The sequence below is a fragment of the Patagioenas fasciata genome, chromosome 2 (assembly GCF_037038585.1).
Source record: "Patagioenas fasciata isolate bPatFas1 chromosome 2, bPatFas1.hap1, whole genome shotgun sequence".
Lineage (NCBI taxonomy): Eukaryota > Metazoa > Chordata > Aves > Columbiformes > Columbidae > Patagioenas > Patagioenas fasciata.
Window position 1 is genome coordinate 115730171 of NC_092521.1, and position 24779 is coordinate 115754949.

The 24779-nt window shown below is 37.1% G+C and overlaps 1 protein-coding gene across 50 annotated transcripts in view; it reads right to left on the reverse strand.

The window, feature by feature from the left end:
• The window catches only part of CLASP2 (cytoplasmic linker associated protein 2), a 147798-nt gene that overhangs the window by 52928 nt on the left and 70091 nt on the right, over positions 1-24779 (reverse strand). For all 50 annotated transcript variants that reach the window (XM_065833015.2, XM_065833010.2, XM_065833001.2 and 47 more), the window contains 9 exons: positions 18217-18296; positions 12860-12952; positions 12130-12275; positions 10584-10719; positions 7362-7432; positions 5367-5426; positions 3960-4037; positions 3198-3365; positions 651-706 (listed from right to left, as the gene is read on the reverse strand). In XM_065833015.2, coding sequence (XP_065689087.1) covers positions 651-706; positions 3198-3365; positions 3960-4037; positions 5367-5426; positions 7362-7432; positions 10584-10719; positions 12130-12275; positions 12860-12952; positions 18217-18296 — 888 coding nt within the window. The remainder of the gene's footprint in view (positions 1-650; positions 707-3197; positions 3366-3959; positions 4038-5366; positions 5427-7361; positions 7433-10583; positions 10720-12129; positions 12276-12859; positions 12953-18216; positions 18297-24779) is intronic.

Below are 24779 nucleotides of genomic sequence, written 5' to 3' on the forward strand. Positions count from 1 at the left end.
TCAGTTAATTTTAACCACTGGTTTATGTCTTCAAAACCTGACTTCTCCTTAACAGTTTCAGTATCAAGAACTCTCAATTATTGACCATTTGTAAAAATGGAGCTCAATGATTAACTCTGCAGGAGTTAGAAACACATTATGTGAAACGAGGACAAAGATATTAAATTTTGAAAACTCAAGACAAAATTAAACCCTTTGTATTACAAACCTGGTGTGTGTGTGTGTGTGTGCATGTGTGTGTGTGTGTGTGTGTGTTTTCACAGCAGCAGTTACATGTGAGTAGATAAAAGGTACAAGTCCTTAAAAGTCCTGAATTTCCAATTGCGTTAATCCTACTAATAATGAGTAGACCATAGAATAATGTTTTGCTTCTTTGAGAGTGACTCTTCCATGACAAAACTCCAAGACAGATGATCAGTTAATAGTACCAGTACAAAGAAAATTAAGTCTTATACTTGAAACGACTGAAAATATATAAAAAGTGAAGTAAATATTTGGCAATCATAGCTCCAGGTGCAGGCTGTAGTTTCACGTATCACTCTTGAAGTTGGAAACAGAGTAAATGCTTAAGACTCTAAGACTTAGAATTTTTAATTCAAAGAACATAAAGCACTATAATTGTGCACCACACTGTATAGCAACCACCTTACCTCTGCCTGCAAAGTTTGCTGGGCTGGCTGCAGACCATTTAGAAGACAAAGGGCGACTGAAAAAAAAAAAACAAAAAAAAAGTAGTCACTAAACCCAGTCTCATTTATCAGATCCAAAAGGCAACAACAGAAGGCTTCTGTTCTTTTCTCCCCTTCAGTTTTCTCAGTGTATTTTAAATACACACAACTAACACAGAATGATAAAGAAAACACAACCATCTTATCTTTTCTATTTTATAAAACTATGTCTTCAGCACAAAGCATTAATCCTTCGGTTACCAATAGGCACACTTAGCTAACAAAGTTCAAGCACTCCACACTTGGTCATAAAAACAGTTAAGGTTGTCAGTACAAGGTTTTAGCCACAGAGCTGACCTTCAAAATCAGTTATCAAACAAAAACAGCAGGAGCTACAGAAAAAAAACTTGATTCATTAAATAAATTACGTGAAATGTTGTCTGCAGTAACAAGGAAAACAGATGACCAATTCATAAGCCTCCGCCAGTCCTAGATCTCCCAAGAATCGAGTTACAAATTAAAAAGGAAAATGCAGGAGCTCCCAAGCAGATAACATTGAAACAGGAAATTCAGTTTGAGAGCCCCCACAATTTATAAAATGAGAAAAATCCTATTTTTTTTCTCTGTGTTTTCTCTCCGTTCCACTTTACTCTTACTGCAAGTATGAGTAGTTGCTGAAGAAATATCTTTCTGTCTACTTGAGTTTAGCTGTAAGCCCTTCCTTCTGACTTGTTTAGGTGGTAAAATACAGGCAGAGGAACCAAGGAAAAACAAAAGACTAGGAGAAGAAAGCATGATACTTTATTCATGGATTCATATCTAGCCATCTCAATATTTAGCTGATGGTGAAGGGTTCTATTTGCTGAAATAGTTGACTATTTCATCAATAGTCATATTACAGCCTGAATCTAGAGTCTCAGCTTTAGTAAAAATAATCCCTTTCTAATTTTAAACTGAGAGGCAGAGAGAAAAGAAATGCATAATGTGTATCTATCCAAGTTATTAGCTCAGGTGCTCAATGGTAACATAAATATCAGCACTATTACCCAGCTCCTCACAGAAGATCATGTGTTTACAGCTTATCATTAATAATACCTGCTCTTCTGACATTATTAACTAGTGTTTTGGAGGCATTTTGCTGCAAGTAAGCAGAGGAGGCCCAGGCAAAGCTCATGGGTGCACCCTGACCTCACAAGTTGCTCCAAGCAGAAGGCTCAGACAACTGTTCCAATTTCAGCACCTGAACAATGTATTGAGATTGACATTTCATTTCAAGAGTTTCATATATAACAGGTTGGCAAATGTCATCACATTTCTCTCATTCCACTATCCTCTTTAAAACCACTTTTGGCCAATGATCTGCAAGAGCTATTAAGTTCAGAGGGTCAAAAACCATGGAGAATCAGACTTTTAGGAAAACAATACCCATATTTAGTAAGTTAGTCTATACATGGAGAACTCAGCATCTGTATCAGAAGCCAGAATTATAATTTTTGGTAACGCACGGAAAACAACATGCATCTGAATGCAGAATCCATGAAAAATCAATTACAAATTAATTAATTTTCAATATAATCTCTTCTGTTCATCTCTTATTTTACTCCTCCCTTTCTGTATTACAGTACTGACATATCTTGCAATACAGGGAGTAACACTTAACTTGAAAATTTAGGAGTATTTTAAGATTCTAAGTTCTCTGTAATGTAGTTTTTAACATTTTATTACCAGCAACTCATTAAGAGAACTTTGATTTTTCAGACAGGGAATACAGATTAATTTAAACAAGAGAATTAATATTTGAATAAACATTTGTTCATGGAAAAATGAAGTGTTAGCAATAGCCTACACTACAGACAATTATTTACAAATTTTTTTAATAATTAAAAGTATCCTAGGAAAGATAAGATTTGATGTAGTAGTACTACTACTACTGTTTTACATTTATACTAAAAAGCCCATAGATTCTTTTGCTATTGGTACCTAAACAAACTTTAATCTATTCAGCTCAAGATTGTCTACACAGTTTATTACACCACAGACCCACCCTCTAGTAATGAGCACAGCTGGAAAATACTGCTAATATATATTCCATACTGTGAAGACGGGAAAAAACATTATCTCTGATCTGAATGAATCTCCCTGTAAATGTCTCTTTCTCATACTTTCCAGTGAAAACAGATAAAACAGGATTAACACCATTATTTTTTACTTATTATTTGCACCAGATTGCTGGACATCAAGATGTGAAACTTAAATATGTCTTGGTCCCACAGAAGCTTCTACAGACTAAATATATGAGTAAGAACAGCCTGCTAAAATCCAGTTAATGATTGTCCTTATTTTTCACCTTGCTAGGGTAATATCATCATACAGCAAAACAGAATAAAAGATTTTTTTATTTAAAAAAAACCCTAAGTGTGACAAAATACAACTGCAGCTTTTTTGTACACCACAGCAGACTGGCTCATTTGCTTTTGAGAAACAGTTTTTATGTGTTTATAGGCTCAGAAACAGTTAAGGGACCCTTACTTGAGGCTCTCCTGTGAGCTGGAGGATGACCTGTCTGACTGGGGGAGAGATGCTATACTGCCAGAATTCTTCAAGTAGGTCTGGAGGCTTCTTTGATAGGGTGGCTCAAGAGAATTGTAGAGAGTCTCAGCTTCACTAGGAAAGTGATTTCTAAGACCCAGATAAGCCCTGCAAAATAAGAGAATAAGCACATGCAATTACTCTATACTTTATTCGAAGTGTGGCGTCAGGAAGTAAAGATTACACAATGAACCAGGGATGGAGGGAAAAGAACTCAGACTGAAAATAACTAATGCACACAATACCACTCATCAAATCATAAAAGAAACTAGCTACACTGACTGAATTAATATTTTCAAAATAAGTAACTTTATCCTCTGAAATTCTCACATTCACTTACCAATTCTGTGGGGAAGGCAAGAGAAGTTCTTTTCCGAACTATTCACTAGTTAAAGTGCTGCAGTTATTTAATGACTTAAAGGGGGTAATCAAGAATGATTCTGCAGCAATATCAACCTTTCTGACTCCTTTTTCAGTAGAATCCTAAAATGCTGCACAACAGTAGTATTTGGCTCAACTTTCAGAATGTCTTTTGCAAAATAAACTAGACATTAATTCAGGACTTCAAGAACAGAAATATCAATTTTCAACCTAATGTGTGTCCTCTTCTTCAGCCACAGTTAGCTGCTCACCTCCAGGTAAAGCCTTCTTATCGCTCACGTAAAACAAAATTTTTCAAAGCAAAAGGTAGTCAAAACTCACTTTCTTGCCTCCACTCTTGCTTCTGCATCAGCATCATGAATGCCCTTCTTGATGGTTTCAACCAAGACAGCTGCATGCCTAGAAGAAAGACATTCTTCATGCTATTTTGTTACTCCAAATTATATCTTAAGTATTCAAGTTTGACACTTCAATTGACATTTCTCTAAGTAAAAAACAGCTGAGAGAGTAGCTCCTTCTAAGATATGAAGCAAATGCTTGACTACACTGATGACATAATTGCACCTTCTGTAAAGGTTTAGGTAAGCTTCCTCTTTCAATTTAAAAGAATTCTAATCTACTTTTCAGACATACATCCACCCATCACACTTTAAAAGTTATTTTAAAATATCTTTTCTAAAGACATCTACTCTCCTGAAAAGGAAAAAAAATATTTCTCCTACTATATTAGTAGTAAGATAGAAGTTAAGATTAGTAAGTTTGCTTTCCTGGAAATTCACCTCTGAAAGCTTTTGGCATATGAGTTCTAAACCTGAACACATTCTCAAAGAACAGCAAAGTACCCATCAGAACCACCAAAATTGTGATGATAAACAGACTTTAATTGAAGACATGTTTGGGTGGCTGCTTTTTTTGTTTGCTTTTGAGTGGGGAGGCTGGGCTATTTTGGTTTTGTTGAGTTTTTTTTGTATGTTTGCCTTTAAAAAAAAAAAAAAAAAAAAAAAAACAAAACACACACACACTCTGCCATAAACAAGTGATCTCTGCATTGTTCCCTTTCCCAGGAGTACCCGGAGGGGCTGAAAGGCGACTATGGAGCTGGATGAGCTCTTCAGAATCTTTCTGGAGGCCTTGCAGTCCCTTTGCTCTTACTGTCTGCTTACAGCATCAACTCTGCACAGCTGATGTGCACACTGTTTTCCCATCTACCCAGAGAAGCTGGTGTGCTCTTAATCATAAGCAGAAAAAGTCCTCCAGCCTAATCCCACTTGCCGTCTTTCATGGCACACACACAAATTTCCTCTTTTCAGGAGAAAAAACAGATGATTACCTCTGCACCTCCTACACTTATATGGCCGTAAAATTACATTCGGCCCTTTGAAAGCAACTGCTGGGCTGATGCAGCCCCCAGTGAAAATGAGTTTGACACCACTGACATAAGCAAAACTCAGAGAAAGCACGGTACCTACTGCTCACATGCAGTATAGAAGAGGCAGAGGGGAAGGAGAGGAAGCAACACCAAGTCAAGGCTGGAGCACAGAGCTCTCCTCCTTCTCCCTGGCACTTGAATCAGAGTCACAAGACCTGATGTGTTAGAAAGATTGTCTATGCTAGAAAGCTTGGCCAACACTGAACAGCACAATCCAATTAAAGGATTCAATAAAAATATTTCTGTCTAGAAATTCATGAGCAGTTTATTCTTGCGGAAAAAGGTATACTGGCCCATACCTTTCCAACGAATGTGTTTGCCACTCCTGTAACAACAGGTCTAAAAATTCAAAGGAGCGCCTGAAGAGACAGAACAAAAAGTTATAATTAATACTCATTTCTTTAATGGACTTGCAGAATAAACAGTAACTTCGTTCTTTTCCCTTGAGGGAAACAAGTACATAAAATGAAAGTACATTTATCTGTTAAATAAGAACATTAGTCACCTTATTGCAAAGTTAAAATATTCTATATAGAAAGCAAATGTGCAGGCTAACTAATCCTGAAGTTCAGAAAAATAGATGTCGTTCAATTAACCATAGCATATGTGTGGTAACATGGCAGATGTTAGTTTTATTAACCCCAAATGAACAGACAAAAATCAATAAAGTTTAAAAATTGTACAAACTATGAGATCTTAATATTAAAACCCCCCACAATGCTCTAAAAATTCAGCTATTAAATCACAACATAAGGTTTCTATGGCACTGTTCTTGTGTCCCAAACACTATTCCCATCCTTTCATTTGCCATTACTGAGTAAGTAGCATAAAGGAAAACATGACACCACCAGTACAGGGCTGTGAATATAGAAAGCACTCCTGAAAATTTGCTGGCACTGTACAAACTAAGTTATGTAACCCTATTACTTATTAATTCAGAATTCTTTACAATTTAGCAGACAGCCGTGGCAAAAGGCAAACGTTAAAATATGTCTGAAGATAAGTTACTGGTGAATAAATCAAAGCAACACAGATTAGGAAGGTGTACACATTAAGTCTTCAAAAAGGTAGCAGACTCTACTGCCTGAAATTATTTTTCTGGCTATGTTGAATCTTTGACCCGTTCTGGAGGGGCAGACTTCATTTTTATGCTGCCCAAATCCTTTGGACACGTACAAGACATGGCAAGAAACTCTCTAAGTCTTTTCACTATTATAACTGATCTATTTTTCCTTTGTTTTTCCAAAGAAATGAAGTCAGCATAAAAACAATGCAATTTTGGCCACCTTCATTGATGCTCACTGGATTGTGAATTGCTGTACCAAAGCCACCTGGAGTGTAATGTTCTTCAGCAAACTGTGATAAGTGGAGGCACTGAAGCCCTATGAATTGTTCTGCAGTAAAACCAGAAATTATGAGAGCTCAACATAATCTGGGTTGAGATAATACTTGCTTCGGATGCAAATACAGTTTACATTTAGAGCAAACAGTTTAGGTGCTCAAGCTATTTCTTGCATACACACAGCTCTATTTCTTTCAAGGCAAGTGTGGGTCCAGAAACAGTTAACTGCTCTTGTGGGATTCTGTGCAGATAATGACACTGCCAGAAACCAATTAATTTTATCAACAGTCAATCCAAGTGTTCAAGTACCACGCTCTTGGAAAAAGCATCATGCTGCAGAAGCACCTCAGTTGTTAAACATGACACCACGCTGACCCATCACGTCCTATGTAAGGTAGCAGCCACCGTTTTAATCTCACAGCACCCAGCGGGGCGCAGTATCAGCCAACCCAGCTCTACACATTCAAACCACATTGCATGGAAGTTAAAGTCCTCCTGGTATGGGGAAAGCACGGACTCCGCGTGTGGTGCGCTGTGGTGCTTCGACAAGGACCAACCTCAGCAGGTCTGTCAAGTCTGGCCTAACAGTAGCTAATAGGCTCGGGTTGGATCTTTGTGGAGACAGGCAGATCTGTCTCCTGCTCTCCCAATGCCTCTCAATGCCTGTGTTGTTTATTCTCATTATACTGAGCAACACAGATTCAACTACAGCTTTTTTTTTTCCTTCTTCTCCTTCTGGTTTTAAATCAGAAGGTACTTTTTTAACAGATGTTAGAAATATTACTGATTAGAATAAATTCTGCAGAAGGATACAATGTACATGCCCCAATACGACAGAAAGTACCATTCCTCAACATAATCTAATGTAAATTGGCTGAAATTAATTTTTGTAGTTTAATGAGTAACATAGTTTCATGTATTCAGAGTGAATGGCCATTTATAATGTACTCACCTTCTAACTGCAACTGATTTTGAGGTACAGTTGCTTGTTATTAAAGGTATGAGTCGTGGCACATGGGTATGCTGAGAAAAAAGAAAAAGACAAAGCAGTTAATGACAAAAGCATTCCTGAATTTGTACTGTACTAATTAAGTTAAAGAGAACTAGGAATATAATTAAAAAGGCAATCATTTAAAATGCTTACTGAATCTAAATGGAGAATACTATTAAATAAGAGGCTGCTGCTAGCGTGTCAATTAATTAAAACATCAAGCAAAAAGCACTTCCACTGCCATCAACAATTGTATCATGATATGCCATATTTGGTGTCAGAAGTCATATATGAAGGCTCACATGTGTCTCCTCGAAGGAGTTGTAAGCTGATGTTATTTTAGTTTTGCCACAGAAAAAAAAAAATCCAAGTTACGGAGCAAAAAGCAAGTCCATCAATCTGAAACTACAGGTATTCTTTTAGGGATCAATGAATATCATTAGTGCTACAAAGATCCAATTCCTTTTAATGTAAAATATGTCAATAAAATAATAAAAGTATGACATGTAATATAAGCAAGCTTATATATATAACCTATATGGAAACACTTAACATCCTCATTGGAAAAAAAACCCTTGGCCTACCATTTAAAGTGGGTAAGATAAACTACATTAAATCCAATTGCAATACTTTAATTCAGAGCCTTACTTCAGCTCAACTAGTTGTAGACACAAAGCATTGACATTTGAATTCCAAGTAAGGGTAACATGGCCCAACAAATCCATTTTCAATTCATTTCTTTATTCTTTTCTTGATTAAACACGTAACTTCTAAACCGGTCCCCAATACAGTGTAAAACTGTTGCCTTTAAAAAAAGCTGCTTAAAAAGTACAGTACTGAACAATTCTTAGTATCTTACATACAGTTTCTCCTTATGGCATTGTTGCAGGATATAAACACAGAAATCACCAAAAAAGCAGAGAGAACTATCATCTCTCAGAGTACTATCAACTTCAGGATTAGAAGGGAATTAATCCAAAAATGTGGAAGAGCCCTACAATTGCATTTACTTGTATTGATGTAGTTTTAAACAGGTTTTTAGTGGTTTTGTTTGTGGTTTGCATAGGTTTCAAATTGAAAAGTGGCACACGACTGTCACAAAGGCAACAATAAGCAATATCAGGACAAAGAATAAAACATTTTTACAGATGGAGAAACCTGTATGTTTTCAGTCTTTAGAGCTATTGACATTGTAATTTCTAGGAAGTGTTTGGCAAAGGACTCAAAGCCCCAGGCTTGCTTTCATTCAGCTTTAAGACTGCACATTTCATCTGCTACTCCCTTTGAAGCTGTGATGATAAACACTTTCTCCAAACCCATCTTGCAGCTCAATTGCCCAACCTGAATCCCACTTTCCTCTGGAAAAGATTTTCTGCCACCATGCCAACTCCTCATGGCACACACCCTTCTCCCCCCAACTTTTAAAAAACTGTTTTTCCAATTTACTAAGAGTCAAGAAAAAAGAAATGAAACTGCACTATAAGAATTATCTGGAGAAGAAACACAAAGTCCAATAAAGGCAAAAAGATTAAATGGAACTCTTCCAGATCACTGGTATAATACAGCCTCCCTCTTTTTATGTAGACTCACTCTCATAGCAATTAGATACTAAGCACCAGTATCTGAGCTGGCTGTCAGTGGATGCTGGAGGGAGTTTTTGAGGAAAATGCTGATTCCAAAAGCTGTAATGGCTTGGGCTCTAAATACTGATCTCATCACACACTCCCTGACCAACTCTCACGTCATCCAAAGGAGTGTGGGGCTGCACTGTTTGACTCTGGCATTTATTTCTTTTTTTTCCACTGAAGCCTGACTTTTCTGTCAAAACACCTTGCATAAGCCGTTTATTGGTTGGGTATTTGAACACTATGGACAGGATTTTCTCCCTTCTATGCCTCCAGTCTAGTATGTTAAATTACAGCTAAGAAGAACAGAAGTCTAAATAAAACCAGGGCCGATGTGTAGTCTTGTCTCCAACTGAACTGAATCAATAAAGCCAACTTAATATAATGGGTGAATATTTCATGCTGCTTTTCTGATGCTTGATTTGGCTCCTATAAACAACACAACAGGGTCAGTTTTTTACATGCCTGAGCTTGCCTAATACTACTGCAAATTGTATTCTTCTCTTACAACTTTAATCATCCTTTGTGAGGTGTTTTCCTTCCTCCACTCTCAACTCTGTGCCACTGGCCACCTCACAGTGCATTGTAAGAGTCTGGGGAAAGAATGCCACTGGATCTTAGCCCACACACTGATGCAAAGGTAATGCAGAAGTCTCAGAGCATGTTCTCAAAGGCATGGGTAGACAGAATAACTACAGATTCCAAAACGTACTGAGCATGGCAATAAAAGCTGTGAGTCATTACAACACTTACGTTTCCAACAACTTACAAAATTAAAACCACGGATGAGATCATCGTGAATAACAGTAAGTGCCCAGCACTACGAACAGCATGGCTTTTAATGCAGAAACTACAGGCAACTTCCACTTCTATTTGAAACACAAAAACATCAATACAAGTCCCAAAAATCTAGCTAAATGTGTTGCCTCAAACACCAGTTAGTAGCAGATGCTAAAGAAACAAACAGTAAGAAGCAGCTAGTACACAGCATTGCCCTCCTCTATATGATATAGGTTTAAGGACTCATCTTAAAAAGTTCTTAAACCCCAGGATTACAATCTGTACTGTGCTTTTCTTCCATGAACTTGTGCTTTCTGAACTCATCCACACATGTCCAGCCTCTTCAGTATTTGTCATTAACTCCATGGTTCCAAATCTGTTTGTTTGGGGTTTTTTTCCCCCCAAAGAAATAGATTTTGTGTATGAGTGGGAGTTTGTTTGGTTTGGTTTTTAAATTGTTACTAGCTTCTTGACTACTGTCTTAACTTTGTCTTTTCCAAAAAGCCAGTAACCCTCTGAAATACACTTGCCTTTTTAAAATTAACACATTACCCCCCAAAAAATCATGAAACCACACTTGCTTTTCATACCCGTTCCTTGATCTTTACTATGGTAATACTGTCAGCTGGTTTCAATGATAGATAATGTGTCTGTCTATGATAAAATTACTTTCACATTAAAGCATGATTTAAAGTCCGTATTTCAGAATTGTTATTGCCTCCTCTAAGAGCCATTACCTGAACATTCCTAGCAAGCAAAGTGAGAAAGGAACACCTACCCGAATAATGAATCTAATGGCTGCACACCCAGAAGTTGCCATCACTTTGGCGCTGTTGGGAACCAGATTAAAAAGAGTAGGCACAATAGCTTCAGCGCCATGATCAAACTTGTTTCCCAGAACAGTTGAAAGATGGCTATTTAGGAAAAAGAAAGAAAACGTGTTAACCAAAATTAATTTCTTAGTCTTAAAATAAAGAAGTTTACTGCACACTTTAAAGATTTAGCTTTCCAAACAGCAGAATTTCCTAATTCCATTATTTCCAAGTCCTTCCCTCATTAGAAATGCAGGATTTGTGGAACTTTTTTTTTTTTTTACCTAGCAGATACATTAAGAGGTTGAACACTGATAACTTTATTTTGTAATGAAAAACAAATATCACAATTTGAAAGGCTAAAATTCTCATGTCCACATAAAACATCATAGTGTTTCTGCTTTCTAACACACTTTGAGAGTATGTAAGTCTAAAATCTCCTAGAAATTGTTGAGGTTTTTTTCCTTTCAAATGCAGGCAAAGCCACTGAACTTGTAATTAGCCAACCATAAAATTTAATCCCTTGTTTATTAAAGGTTATGGTTTCAATTTTAACAAATACACAAACACATACAACACACGGTAATTTATCTGTCCAGCAGTGACAACTAATGCTGCTTCTATGTACAGAGCCCACATGAAATGAATTTGCAGTCAGTAGCAGATGACACATCAAATATATATGTACGTTTCAGGGATCAAACAAAATTCCAGGCGTTTAGGCCTGGATGAGGACATTTACACAGTAATTTTACACTACTCCTGACTTCATGTTAGGAAAGGTTAGCATTATTTTCTTATAGGTTCAATTCCCCTGGCAAGGACAGCTGTATGGTCTAACACGTCTGCATGGTTTGTTCAGTCAGGAGACCAGAATAGGAAGGGTGAACTCAGGGGCATATCTGTTCCAGATGGTCACTGAGAACTAGTGGTTACACTAATGCCTTCCCAGAGGAAAAGCAAGCCTCAGAAAATAGGGAAATGGGAAAGACTACTCTGGTGTAAAAATAAGGCTTTTCTTCCTGTCCTTGAATTTAATGAGAGCCCCAAATATGATAAACCTGAAGATCTTATTTCTGTTTAGTTGCAGTTTCTGAAGTTATTATGGACAGAACAGATATTATCTCACCAAAACGTACCATGTTCAAACCCCTACAGGGCAGCTCCCTTTACCATTACAAGCAGTCACAGTAAAGTCCTGTGCCAATCATCCAAGCGTAAGTGCTCCTAAGACTAGTTCCCGATATTACATTAGTACTTACGGCAGTTTATATTAATTTGCACTAAGTACTCGATGGAATGAAGATGATTTGTTCTTCACACAAAATCTGTTACAGGTTTATCAACTATGTACATCACCCAAAAGAACAAATTCCTTTAATTTTTTCTTTTTCTCTATGCTGGTTTGACTCTTTATCAGATAATTTTTCCTTCAACACTGACAAAGCATCTTTAAATCAAATCAGTACAGAAGTCTAGCGATGTACACAAACACATATAAACTGTACTTACGCTACAGTAATGCATGCTTCTCTAACCACCTGGGATCTGAGATCCTTGGCTGAGAGCTTGAAAGCACCATCCAACAACCGCAAATGCTGGAAAAATCCATCATACTGTGCAGCTCCAGCAACAAGCAACGACCGAACTTTCTTCAGCTAAAAAATTTAAGGCATTTATTTTAGACATTACCAATATGCATTTCAAACTAAAGAAGTCAGAACTTCACTGCAAAAATGTTCACAGGCACATCTTTAAATCAAAGCATCATTATGAAATATATGGCAGTCATTTAAAAAATTGTAAAAAATAACCCCAACTATTACTTAAATTCTAGAGCTGAAGTCTCAGATTCCAGTCTACAAATACTCAAATACATGTCTGTTCACAGACCTGTTTCCAAACACGAAGATGCCATACATTTGATAAAAATGCTACATTCACACAAACATATTAATCCTGCAAGTGAAATGTATCAGAGCCATACATAAGAGATACTAACGCTAGCAGTTTACCTGCAGCATATGTAATTTTGCGTAAATGCCAATTAAAACATGATGGCTTTTAGAAAAGCTACCACTTAAATGTCAGCAAAAATGTATTTCAGACTTTTTAAGATACCTGCTAAAACTTATTTGGCGTATGGGAATTCAGTGTTTAAAAATTACAGTGAAAACTTATCTAGCTGGCTGTGCTTTAGGAAATACACCCACAAAACCCTCAAATCAGATAAAAAGTTTACCGCATTAGTTCGTTGATCCCAATCATGTTTGTCATCTGAGAGAATTTCCCTGATTTTGTTCAGCGTTTCTTCAAGTTCTCGACTAGAATAGATCTGAAGTATTAAAAAATCAGAAAGTGTATATTGTTAATATCCCAGGTAACGTGATAAAGGAAAATACCTTGACAAGACTAACCATACAACTATAATTCTGAAAATCTTTGAAACTACTGAAAATCAATAGTTCTAGACAACTGTATAAGAGGTATAATTGGGCATTTTAGAGCGAACATTTGAGGATATCACTGAGTAGTGAATATTCATTAAAAGAAAAGCTGAACAATCAATATTTTCCTCAAGATTTCATCTTTGTGATGATCTAACCATATCTAGAATTTCATTTAAAAAAATAGAATTCAATATGAACACAGGTTTTAGATAATCTGTTGCAATATTATCGCAATTCAATTTCATTTTCATACCCACTATTATAATACTGACTATTCCAGTCAAGAGTTCTCTCTTCTCTACAGAGTAATTCCAGCAAAATTTATGCCAATCTAATCATACAGCAGTCACTATTTGGTGACACACGAATTAATGCATTTATTGATAACTGTCCACATACAACAGTGGATTTCTAAATAAGATAATTAAAGAAAAGTAGTCATGAAAATGTATTATTAGCATCAGAAATAAACAGACTTCCCTTCTGTTCTCCTAGACAGAAGCCACAGGATGCTCTTTGTTGCTTCAGCTAAAGATGCAAACTTTTAAGGTTATTTTTCCCTCCAAGACTGAGAACAAGTTGAAGCACATTACTAACTAGACTCTTGATCTGGTCAGATCATTTTTCAAAAACGTATTTTCTATAAACATATTGGGATAAACTCAGTTGCCCACACACAGGCATCTAGTGCCATGTGGGACGCCTCCAAGACATCCACAGATATTATATCATTCAGGACTTCAAGGAAACTCATACCATTCTAGAATGAAAGCTGGAGGCCAGCATGATGCCTTTGCCTTAAACAGCACCTAAATAGTAGTGTCTGATGCTCCATCATTATTTAAGTCCAAGACATAATTTTTGTATGTGCAAGAGCACACAGTATGTAGAGGTAACAAGGACTGATGGTGAGGACACCTTGCTTTGCGTGAATTGCTAAAGAGCTTTGACACTGGTCTCTTGAACACACTGTTCTGCATGTATATATTCATCTTGTTATTTGTAAAAAGACTCAGGACCATCTTTCTTCTGTTTTACAGCTAAGCTGAATGTTTATTTTCTACAAAGTAGCTTATTTCCCAGGTGATTTGAGATTACTACAAGTTATTCCAAATACAGCCTAGTCTTCCAATTTCCATAGCATATCAAATTAATTTAATTTATAGTAGATACGGGACCTTGACTCTACTGACATTTACTTTTGTTCCAATGCTTTAACAGAACACGGTTATAAGGGCCTCTACATTTCATTCTGGGATATCGAGGAGGTGGAAGACATCCATGCTCTAAACGCCTGCATATCTAGTTCATAGAATAAACAGGGTAGAAATCACAACAGATGAATTAGTACACCCAGGCCAGCTTTGCTATCAGGCAAAACCCAATTTCTGAATATGCTTTACCAGCAAAACTGAAGTTTTTATTACCTCACAGTTGCATAAGCTTTTCCAGGGTACACTGCGCAAGCAGCTTTGCAGTTGTACATAGAGCACAAAACTGTCCACAAAAACCAAAAAGCTATTCCTTCTTCATCAGAAGTCAATAAACACCTGGTACATAACTTATTTTAAAAGAGTAAATGATTTAATGAAACCAGTGGGTCCAAGCATAACAGACTTTCTATTCCACTGCCCACAAAACTGAACAAGAGTCTTCTATTACCGTTTCACGTACCTGTGTATGCTGGTATCAAGTAATACTTGTTACAGAACACTAACTTGCTCTAACACTAATTCAAAAGGTACCATACACTTAACAACGAGTATTACATGCATCTCAGTAAGAATTCTACTCAATTACCATTTTCAAAGAAAATTCCTTAGTTTCCTTTTAAAAGTGGAAGGGACTAGTCACTGGTTAACTAAATTAACTAATTTCACATTACAGTGACCCTAATGCCATCACAATTTGTGACATGATCTGACCTCCTCAGGCTCTCCCTTTACCATCACCCACGTTGCTCTGTCGCCTTCCCAATTCGGGGTTTTGACGTACAACTAGTTAACCCTACAAGAGGAAATGCAAACATTTCTCTGCCAACTCAGCAGCCTGTGCCAACTTATTGCAAAGAAGTGAAGTGCAACAACAAGGGAAGCAGGATCATGCCTTTCAGTGACAGTTGAGAGTTGTTTAGTGCACACTCAACTTAGTCTGAGGTTCTGGTCAAGGTACGATTACCTTTTTTAAGGTGTCTCATTGAGCAGATCCTCAAGAACAGGACAATTTTTGTTGTCAGCCTATGTGTTATAAAAGACCGTGTGCTGTAGTTGCTGCCACTGGACTAAAACATGCCAGGTGATAAACAAGCGCAGAAGTAACACGTATAATGGGTTTGTGTCTGCGCTATTTGCATGTCTAGGCAAAGAATTTTTTTCTTTAATTATCTGGCACAAACAGCATTGGATCTACGCAATTTCTGCTATTCAAATTGGCACTGTAATGAGGACTTTAGTAAATCGCATAATTTTATCTTGTCATGAAATTAAAAATATAATTCCACCAAAAAATCCCAAATTGTCAAGGTTGTCCATACACATATTAGTTTCAGAAGAATAAAAGCTAACATTTAAATAATTTCTCTTCTCCCTGCCCGTAATTAATTATGCTTTTAGAAAGCCAAGATGAAATTCTCTCTTCAGTCAATAACATTTTTTTGTTCGTGAGTTCCCACATCAGACTTTTGTAAAAATAACTTAATCTGTTTTGAAACAAACTGTAGCTACTAATAGGCATTACTCCTAATAACCTGAACACAGAATTTTCTTCAATTTAAGCAACAGCAAATAAACAGAGTTGTAAAAACATTATGCTTGTAATCTTAAATATGAAGACACAATTCTCTCACCACAGTGCTTCTCTTTTTGGCAACCAGATCCATCAGGCTATATCTCAAAATCACACGTTCTTCACAAACTGCTGTTATCCATTACAGGGCAACACGCACACACACAGAGCATTAAAGGTAAGTGAAACACCAAAGACAGAAAAACTAAAAGCTTAAACCTAAATAACAATAATAACTATACACAAACTATTTCCAATATGCAGATTGCAAATGAGGTATGAGTAAACAATATGATATTACTAAAAAAGTAATGACGAGCATCATTGCAACAGGTTATGAGAAAGGAAGATCACCCATCAGAGACTTTTAAGGATGAGTTAAACATACACACACTCTAAATAACCTCAATTTACTTGATTAATCCAGATGCACTTAATCTTGATTCAGAATTGGATATGTCTTTCTATAACATAGTTCCTTTCCTTATTTTCACTGAAGCCACTACTAAAACCCATAAATGTAATGAGAAAGACTCAGGAATGAGCCCAGTAATGTACAACCAACTCCCTTTCCCCATTCTAACAAGTCTCCTTTGCTTTTAGAATAACCAGGTCATAAACATTCCTTCTTCACAGGGTCTAGTACAGAAAATTCTCTCTTCCTCAGTAATTAACATGGTCTCAGAACACGGGATTTGCCTTTTTTTTTTTTCTTTTTAAATATCAGAGATTATCCATAACCAGAAGCATGAAGTTAGACAGCAGGACATAATTATTCCCAAGAATACCAGCCTCCCTCACACCTTTTTTTCTACCTGTTTTGCAGGTCTTTCTTACATTCTCATCCATTAAACTAACAGGTTATTTTGGGTTCAGTTATACATTTCTCCTCAGCCTCCCCTCACCTTGAGTGAGATTAGTTCAGACAAGTGGGTCTTTCTCCTCCACCTTTTGCAGTTGAGGAATGATCTACCTTCCCATATCCCCCAGCAGTCAGACAGAAAATCACATGTGCTGGTCAACAATACACACCCCACTTTTGTTCTTGCAATGTTATTAACCAACTTCACTGATTAGAGAACTCTGCTTGGGACTGCAAGTATTAAGGTACTGAACTACAGGCAGCACATTTTCCATGCTGTGGAATGTGGTTCTGTTCAACATAACGCGGATAAATAATACCCAGAGCTCCGTGGTTTTGCCTTCTAAAGAAACCTTAACACAGTGTAGAGAGGCAAAGAAACATAAAGCTCTTATAGTGTAAGACAAAGATTTCCTGAATGTGACAGGAACCATGGAGATAAATCATTCCTTCATAAAAGTACACACTTTTTCTGCCTAACGAAGGAGATTTAACAAATAACTACACTATCATCTTGAGAAGTAAAAACAGAATGAATATACATCTATCGAGAGAAGGTAGCCATACAAAATCCTTCTGGGATTTGGGAACTGTGGCTGACTAAATTTCTGGTTGTCTTCCACACCTCTGCTGCTCAAGGAAAACTTACTCAAAATAGGTCTAGGAAGACACAAGCACGTTAAATGACTCAGCTGTGTGAAAGCACCAAGTATGTGCAGTTCCCACACTTAAAGAACAGAAATTAAAATCTGATCTTTCAACTAAGAACTCAGCATGCAACAGGTTCATTAGTGCTGTAATAAGGCAACAGATATATTTTTGATGCATTGCTAGAGATGAGGACATGTATGCCAGACATTACAGTTCAGGCACTCACATTTGAAAATACAATTCTTGCTTTTAAAATAATTTGCCTGAATTATTATTACTCAATTGTCCCCCAAAATTGCAGTGCTAAATTTTCCAAACATTATGAAAATATTTTTCTTATGAAAATTATAACATACACTTATTTTCATAACTCCCTGGAAAAGGTTATGAAAAGCAATAATTGATTTTAGTTGAAACACTGTGGTGGGTTGACCCTGGCTGGACACCAGGTGCCCACCAAAGCTGCTCTATCGCTCCCCTCCTCAGCTAGACAGGGGAGAGAAAAGATAACAAAAGGCTCGTGGGTTGAGATAAGGACAGAGAGATCACTCAGCAACTACTGTCATAGGTAAAACAGACTCAACTCGGGGAAAAAATAATTTATTGCAAATCAAATCAGAGTTGGGTAATAAGAAAATAAAACCAAATCTTAAAACACCTTTCCCTCCACCCCTCCTTTCTTCTTGGGTTGTAACTGGAAAAAACAGCTTTCCACAGACACTGTAAATTAATTCTTCAACAAGAAGAAAAAATTAGAAGACTGTAACACTACAGAGTTTTTAAAAGTAGGCTAACACAGAGCATTGTAAATAGCATATTTCTGAAAACAACTGTGTACGCACAGCATCTTACCTGTACAGTAGGAACATCTGTAAATGCCTTAATAAAGTCATCCTCATCCACAGCTCCAGCTCCTCCCTCTTTAGAGGAACCTACATAAATATAAAATACTGTTAAGCAGTATGTAATGCATGTTGGGGTTTTCAAACTGACATAAGTATCTTTCATAATAGCTATTTTCACACATTTAATATAACAAAAATCCTGAACATTCATCCTGTATAAAACCGCAAAACATGGCTCTGATTTCTCCTTGAATAAGTAGAGGTAAAATAATGTTTTTCATGGAGGAACAATTCTTTGTCCTTTCCAATTTGACAAAGTTAATGTTTTCATTTTTGTTATTTTTGTAAGTGGTAACATGTTTATTACAACAACCCTCTAGTAGCCATTTGCATAGAATTCTGATACCCACACCCTGATGATACAAACATTCCCAAATAAACCATAGAATTTTAAATTACTTAAAACAGCAATAACTGCTTGTCATTCAATTAAACATTCCAAGATAAGTTTTCACCTTAAAACATGTACCACAAGCAATCAGCCCTAGAAGGTTTGGGGTAGGTTTTTTTCTTTTTGGTTGGTTGGGGCTTTTTGTTTGTTTTGAAATCTTGTACAGTAGCCCTACATTTACATCGTGCTTTCTAGTATTCTCCTGAGAAGCTAAAAAGCGTGAGGTGTATTTCTCAACCTCAAAACTCCAAGAATTTAAAGAAAGAGAGCAAGGACAGTGAAGGGAATGTAGTGTTGGAGCAAAATCTGGACTCCCATGAACAGGCTGCCCAGAGGGGTTGTGGAGTCTCCTTCTCTGGAGACATTCAAAACCCACTTGGACACATTCCTGTGCGATCTGTTCTGGGTGAACCTGCTCTAGCAGGTGGGTTGGACTAGATGATCTCCACAGGTCCCTTCCAACCCCAACCATTCTGTGATTCTGTGATTCGCAGCCTCCTTCTCTGAGTGCTCACCCCCATTTCTGTTCCACAGTGGGGCTCCAGAACTGAATCACCTGAAGGAAACTCTCAAGAACCTTCCAAACCTATTCCTGGAAAACCACCACACCAAAAAAAGTTTTCTCTCCAAAAGCTTCTACGACAGCTATGCAAGTAGTAGGGCAGTTACTACTTTGCAAGGTAAATGATGGAAATATTTTCACATAACAGGCAAAGATGCCCCAAAGCCCAAACAGAAGGATAATGAAAGAACATTAACAGGTAACACGCTGGCCTCACACTTGCATATGATTGCTAAGTTTCATTAAAATCTTGGGTATAACCTAAGGTAACTCTAACAAATAAAATAATTTTGTGTCAGTCTCAGATTTTACTTTCTTGCAAATTGGTTACCAAGAAAACCCTTTTTCAAAGGACTGGTCTCAAGTTTGCTATCAAATCAAAAACCAAGTTCATCAGATCCAGGCTGCGTTACAAGTCTAGAAATAGGTAGAGCGTGGCAGAATCCATAAGTATCTTCAATAATTAAGACAGGCAAATGATATGACAACACAGGTTAACTGCATGGAAACAATCAATTCAGTAGAATATTTCCTTCGTGGGTTGGGGAAAACAAACTCTTGCAGAAAATGAACTCTTTCAGACAGAGCGAGGCCAACGGGATAGACAACACAATGTCTTACCTAAATTACACTAGCTAACTCAGAGAGCACAGCTGAAAAGACATTTATTTTACCAGCTATATGACAAATAGAAACCATCAGTAAAAATGAGAGGTCAACTAAGGAGCTATAATGACATACATTTATGTCTTTGGTTGGCTTAAGAGGTCAACTAATATTAAAACCTAGGACTTCTAGACAAATCAAACTCTTGGTAGCTGCACTCTTCAGAAACATTTCACAGCTTAGTCTCTGATCTCCTATTTATAGTACAGGGAACTACATCTGCTACGGCTGTATACTTTGTGTAGTTTGAAACACAAGGGTCCACTACCACTACAAATTTGATGGCAAACTCACTAGATCTTAACACCTCTATCCAGAACAAGATCTCCTGCCTGCCTTTGTGGCTACTTAGTGTAAAAACACTGAAGCAGTATCTAGCAAAATTTGGACACGGTGCCTTCAAGATGATATAGGAACATCTAGCAAATTTTGACAGGCTATACTCAAGGATGTTGTAAAGCGATGCTGTGCATAAAACTCCTCTACATGTGTATCTCCAACACCATCTGTCATGATTGTCAACGGCAGTCTGAAGGGAAAGAAGAAATTGTAACTGCTTCTTTTTTTCACTATCCAGACAGTAGAGGGCAGGAGTCCCTCTGCAAAGTTAACCAGTACCTGATTAGCTAAGAAGACGGTTTACACTCAGAATACACCCTTGTGCCACACAACACAAACAGGTAGATGGCCCCTAAAAGGGAGGATGCCCTGGCCAGAGCAGAATTTTGTGGAGAGGAACCTCGAAAAAAAAAAAAAAGCATTTAGCACAGGGATCGCACACTAAACTAGGCAGTACAAAGAGTCATCTGGATGCTCAATTCATAAATACTGTGATATTTTGGAGGGACAAACAGGGTTAAGGAAGTCTCGTAGTACTGAAATAATCACAATCAATATTCAGTACTTGGGAAAAATAAATTAAAAAGAAAAGTTGAGAAGCCAGAAGGTTAGCTAATTTTTAAAGGTTAAAATATGGTTTTCGCATGGTTAAAGAACTTACTCTCTTTTAAAATTTTTAAAATTATAAACAGTTTGTAAAAAGTTTCTGTTCTTATCAAAATTGTTTTAGTCAAAGCTTTTGTTAGTCACAAACCAGTAAACCTCATGAAATTCACACTACATGTTTCTTCCCAACCTGATAAAATATTATATAAGGCTACAGTAATCCTGTGACACTAGAAGCAAAAAACCCCTACACTTAACAGTTTACACAAGTCCTGTATTATTATTCGGCTACACAAGTACCTAAACTCTACAGTTAAAGTAGGGGTGGGGAAAAAGGTATTTTGCATTCCCATCGATTACTTACCAATGTTCTGCCAAGATAAGAAACTTACAGAAATCAAACATTAAGAACTGACACATACAAGTCATGAATATCAAAACAAAGTATTTGGATTTCAAGTATTCATAGTGCTTCCCTGTACACTATAGATTAAACAACTATGAAGTTGTCTTTGCTAAATAAGTAGATGTTGTCATCTATTAAAGTATCACTTTTGAAATGAGAAAACAGAATGGACTACATAACAGATCTTCCAGCACCTTAAGATCATCCAATAATGCATCCTGAGGGATATGAGCACATCCTTTATCTAAGGAATAACAACTTTAAAGAGAGAGGAAGGACATACTACTATTTAAAATCCATGTGACATATAGTTTAGGTACACACTATCCCACCTTCCTTAGTCTCAACAACTAGTTCACTTCTACGGATCACTGTTCTTCGAAACTAATACTCTCAGAAAATTGTTTTATTGCATCTTTGCCTGGTAATATAAAAGGTTATGTGTGACACTTTTAAAAAGTTATCTCTAAACGCATGTTCACTTCTATTTCACTAACCTTTATCCTCCTCTACTGCATAAGCCCATATGCATACCAAAAGGAAGTGCAAAATAACTATCTTCTCTTTATGATGTATACAAGTAAAAGGTCTATATCATTCAACTTTTCCCTTCCTGACCTCTTCATAGGTATGTTTACCAATTCACTCCACCACTGTTTCTATAGAGACTAATCAAAACATGACAGAACTCAACTCACTGTTTCCCAACTCAGGAGAAAGTCTTTTACTATGCTAACAAAACACGTAATCGTCACACACGTAGGTGCCTTCAAACAACTTCTCATGCTGTTGTACGGCTTAGCTGCCCTTCACAAAAGCAAGGGTAGAACTTTACAGAACAGTGCTGCCTACAGACTCAAAATTGACATATCTGTCAGAGCATACATATATTTATAAGCCATTTTGTTGCTGATTACCTTCTCAGACCAAGCTGTGATTATAAATTTCTTAGACATACCTCTTTTGAGTGTTGATGCCTTCCACTGAATAATGTATGTTCTTCACCTTACCCACAGAACACATAATTCCTTGACCAAGTACAGACAAGTTCAACTACTCGATACCTAATGGCAAAGACACTGTAAACAATTCCAAGGTGCTGTGAGCCCACTGCATTTAACACCTCTAAGTGTTCAGCAAATAACTAAAATCCAGAGCCTCATCAACTGGCTTTTTCTTAAATGCAAATTTACATTACCCTACCTTGGGACTCAGCCCACTGAATCTAACTGGGCCTCCCTCAGCTCAGAGCCAGAAGAGAAATCCATCTGAAGGAGAGGGAGAACAATCCACACAAGACATTTATCTACGCTTTTTGTTAGTTTTCATTCCTATTTCATTCATGTCATTCAACTACCCTGGTTAAACAGACTCACAGGGACACTTGCAAGCCTAAGTTACACTTCAAGAAGCTGGCAAGAAGCTACCAAACATAACAAAGAGGCTTGGTATGGCAGTAAATTACAGTAGCTGAAGCACCTGAGTTTTACTGTGGGTTTGTTGTTTACACTTTTTTTAAACTAAAGTTCAATGAGTCTGGGGATGGAGGCAAAGGAAACACACCTCTTAACTCCTGCAGACTACTAAGAGAGATGACATCTGCCTGAGTTAAATTTAAGGATTTCTGACATTTTATAAGGCCTTAGAAATTTTTTTTTAAGAAAGTTTTTTCCGGAAAAAGGCAGTGCCACGAAAAAGGGCACTGTATACAAGTGAAGAAATTACCCAGTCTTTTGCAGAATCAATTTCTCACCCAGGAATTAATTCCTGCAGTTAAGTTCTTCCCCTCTTCTAACTGAAACCTTTGAAATCTTTCCATCATATCACAATGACTTTGGGCTGCTCACTTGCTCTACCACCACAATGCTCTCCCCACCAGTATCTACAAAGCTGTGCATGATAGAATGACAAAACAACAGGACAACGCTATATGGGAAAAGAAAGATACCACAAATGTGATACTGGACTGGTATTTTTGTTTTGAAACAAGGAACTGTTTAATCAAAGCATGCTTAACTGTTTAATAAAACACACTAGCACTGGTCTAAAAATTAAGAAAAAAATGCTCAACTTGTATTTGGTAGCCATTTCTACTAGTCTGCTTTTGTGGGTCTTCGGACTAAAATTTCAGAACGAAAACTTCCCTGTGAAAAAGGGGAATTTGAAAACTGAAACTGAAGAGTAAAATAAACTCTAAAACTGTTTCACTTTTTGTTCTAAAATGCTTTTCACAACACACTTCCCCATAAAAAACACGTAACTATTTTCTGATACAATGCACATCACAAATTAAGTGTTAGCAAACTTTGAAAAGGGTACTGTTACACAAGTGTCTCTTATCCTTCAGAATTCTCTAGTTGCAGGCAGTAACAGTATCTTGCTGAGCAACACATTTAGAGTAAGATGATGTGGATGGCATTTGTTTTCTAAAAACAAACAAAACAATAAAAAACCCAACAAAGCAAACCACAAACAAACAAAAAACAAACCTAAAGCTATACTCACATCTCAACTAATTTTAAAAGCTTCACTTCTTATCTACCAGACACTGAAGCAGAAGATGCAGATCATTCTGGATTTAAAAAAAAAAAAAAAGGTACTGTTACCCTTTTTATTTTGTAGGATAATAAACAATCAGCTGTAAATTAGGAACTGGCAACAGCTTCAGCTCAGCATAGGATAAGTGGACAGGATAAGCTCAAGTACTCACTCAGCTCTTTGTATAACAGGTTGACCAACAACTCCCACTCACTCCTACTGACCTCCCTCATTCTACCACTAGTACAGCTGCATGGTAAATCACAACAGGGAGCGGCTAAACTGAGAATAAAATAAACTAGCCAAGAAGAATGGTTTCAATGAGGCAAGTTCCCTGGCCTGCTTCACTGTGGGGCTGTATGAACGCTGTGCCAGCACAATCCAACGGATGACTCAGGACACAAATGAGTTAGAGAGGGAAAGAAATGACACCAGGCAGCTTAAACAGTATAGCTACTGAAAGGCTAAGTATAGGCTGGAGGAAGTGCAGCAACACTCCAAATTAACTGAAGCAAGGACAAGTGCAAAGGTAACCTAGTGGAACAGATAGCCTATCTCACTAAACACAAGGGGGGAAAAAAAAAAAATCTAAAGTGAGCAAATATACAGAAACAAAAAAGGCAAATATATCCACACAAGCTACGAATAAATTAATAGATTACAGCAACCAGTTTCCTGAATCCCTATCAACAACAAAGACACAAAACCTAATAGTTTGTGAACAGAGTTCTTTAGCACAGAACCTGCAGAGGACAGTGATGGTGCTCAATAACCAAATTCTGCTCCCAGTCCCAGTGGGCAGATGTTGCAAAGGTCATATTTCATTCTTTCATACATGTTCTGCTGTCTGTTAGTCTCTGAAACTAACATTTTTCCTGAATCTTCTACAGCTCTCAGTCTTTGCAAAATCTACTTATTTATTCTTGGGTCAGCCCTTATTACTATTTGATAAAACTGAGGACTTATTTTTAAAATGGTATCTGTTGGAGGGCAGGGGAGGGA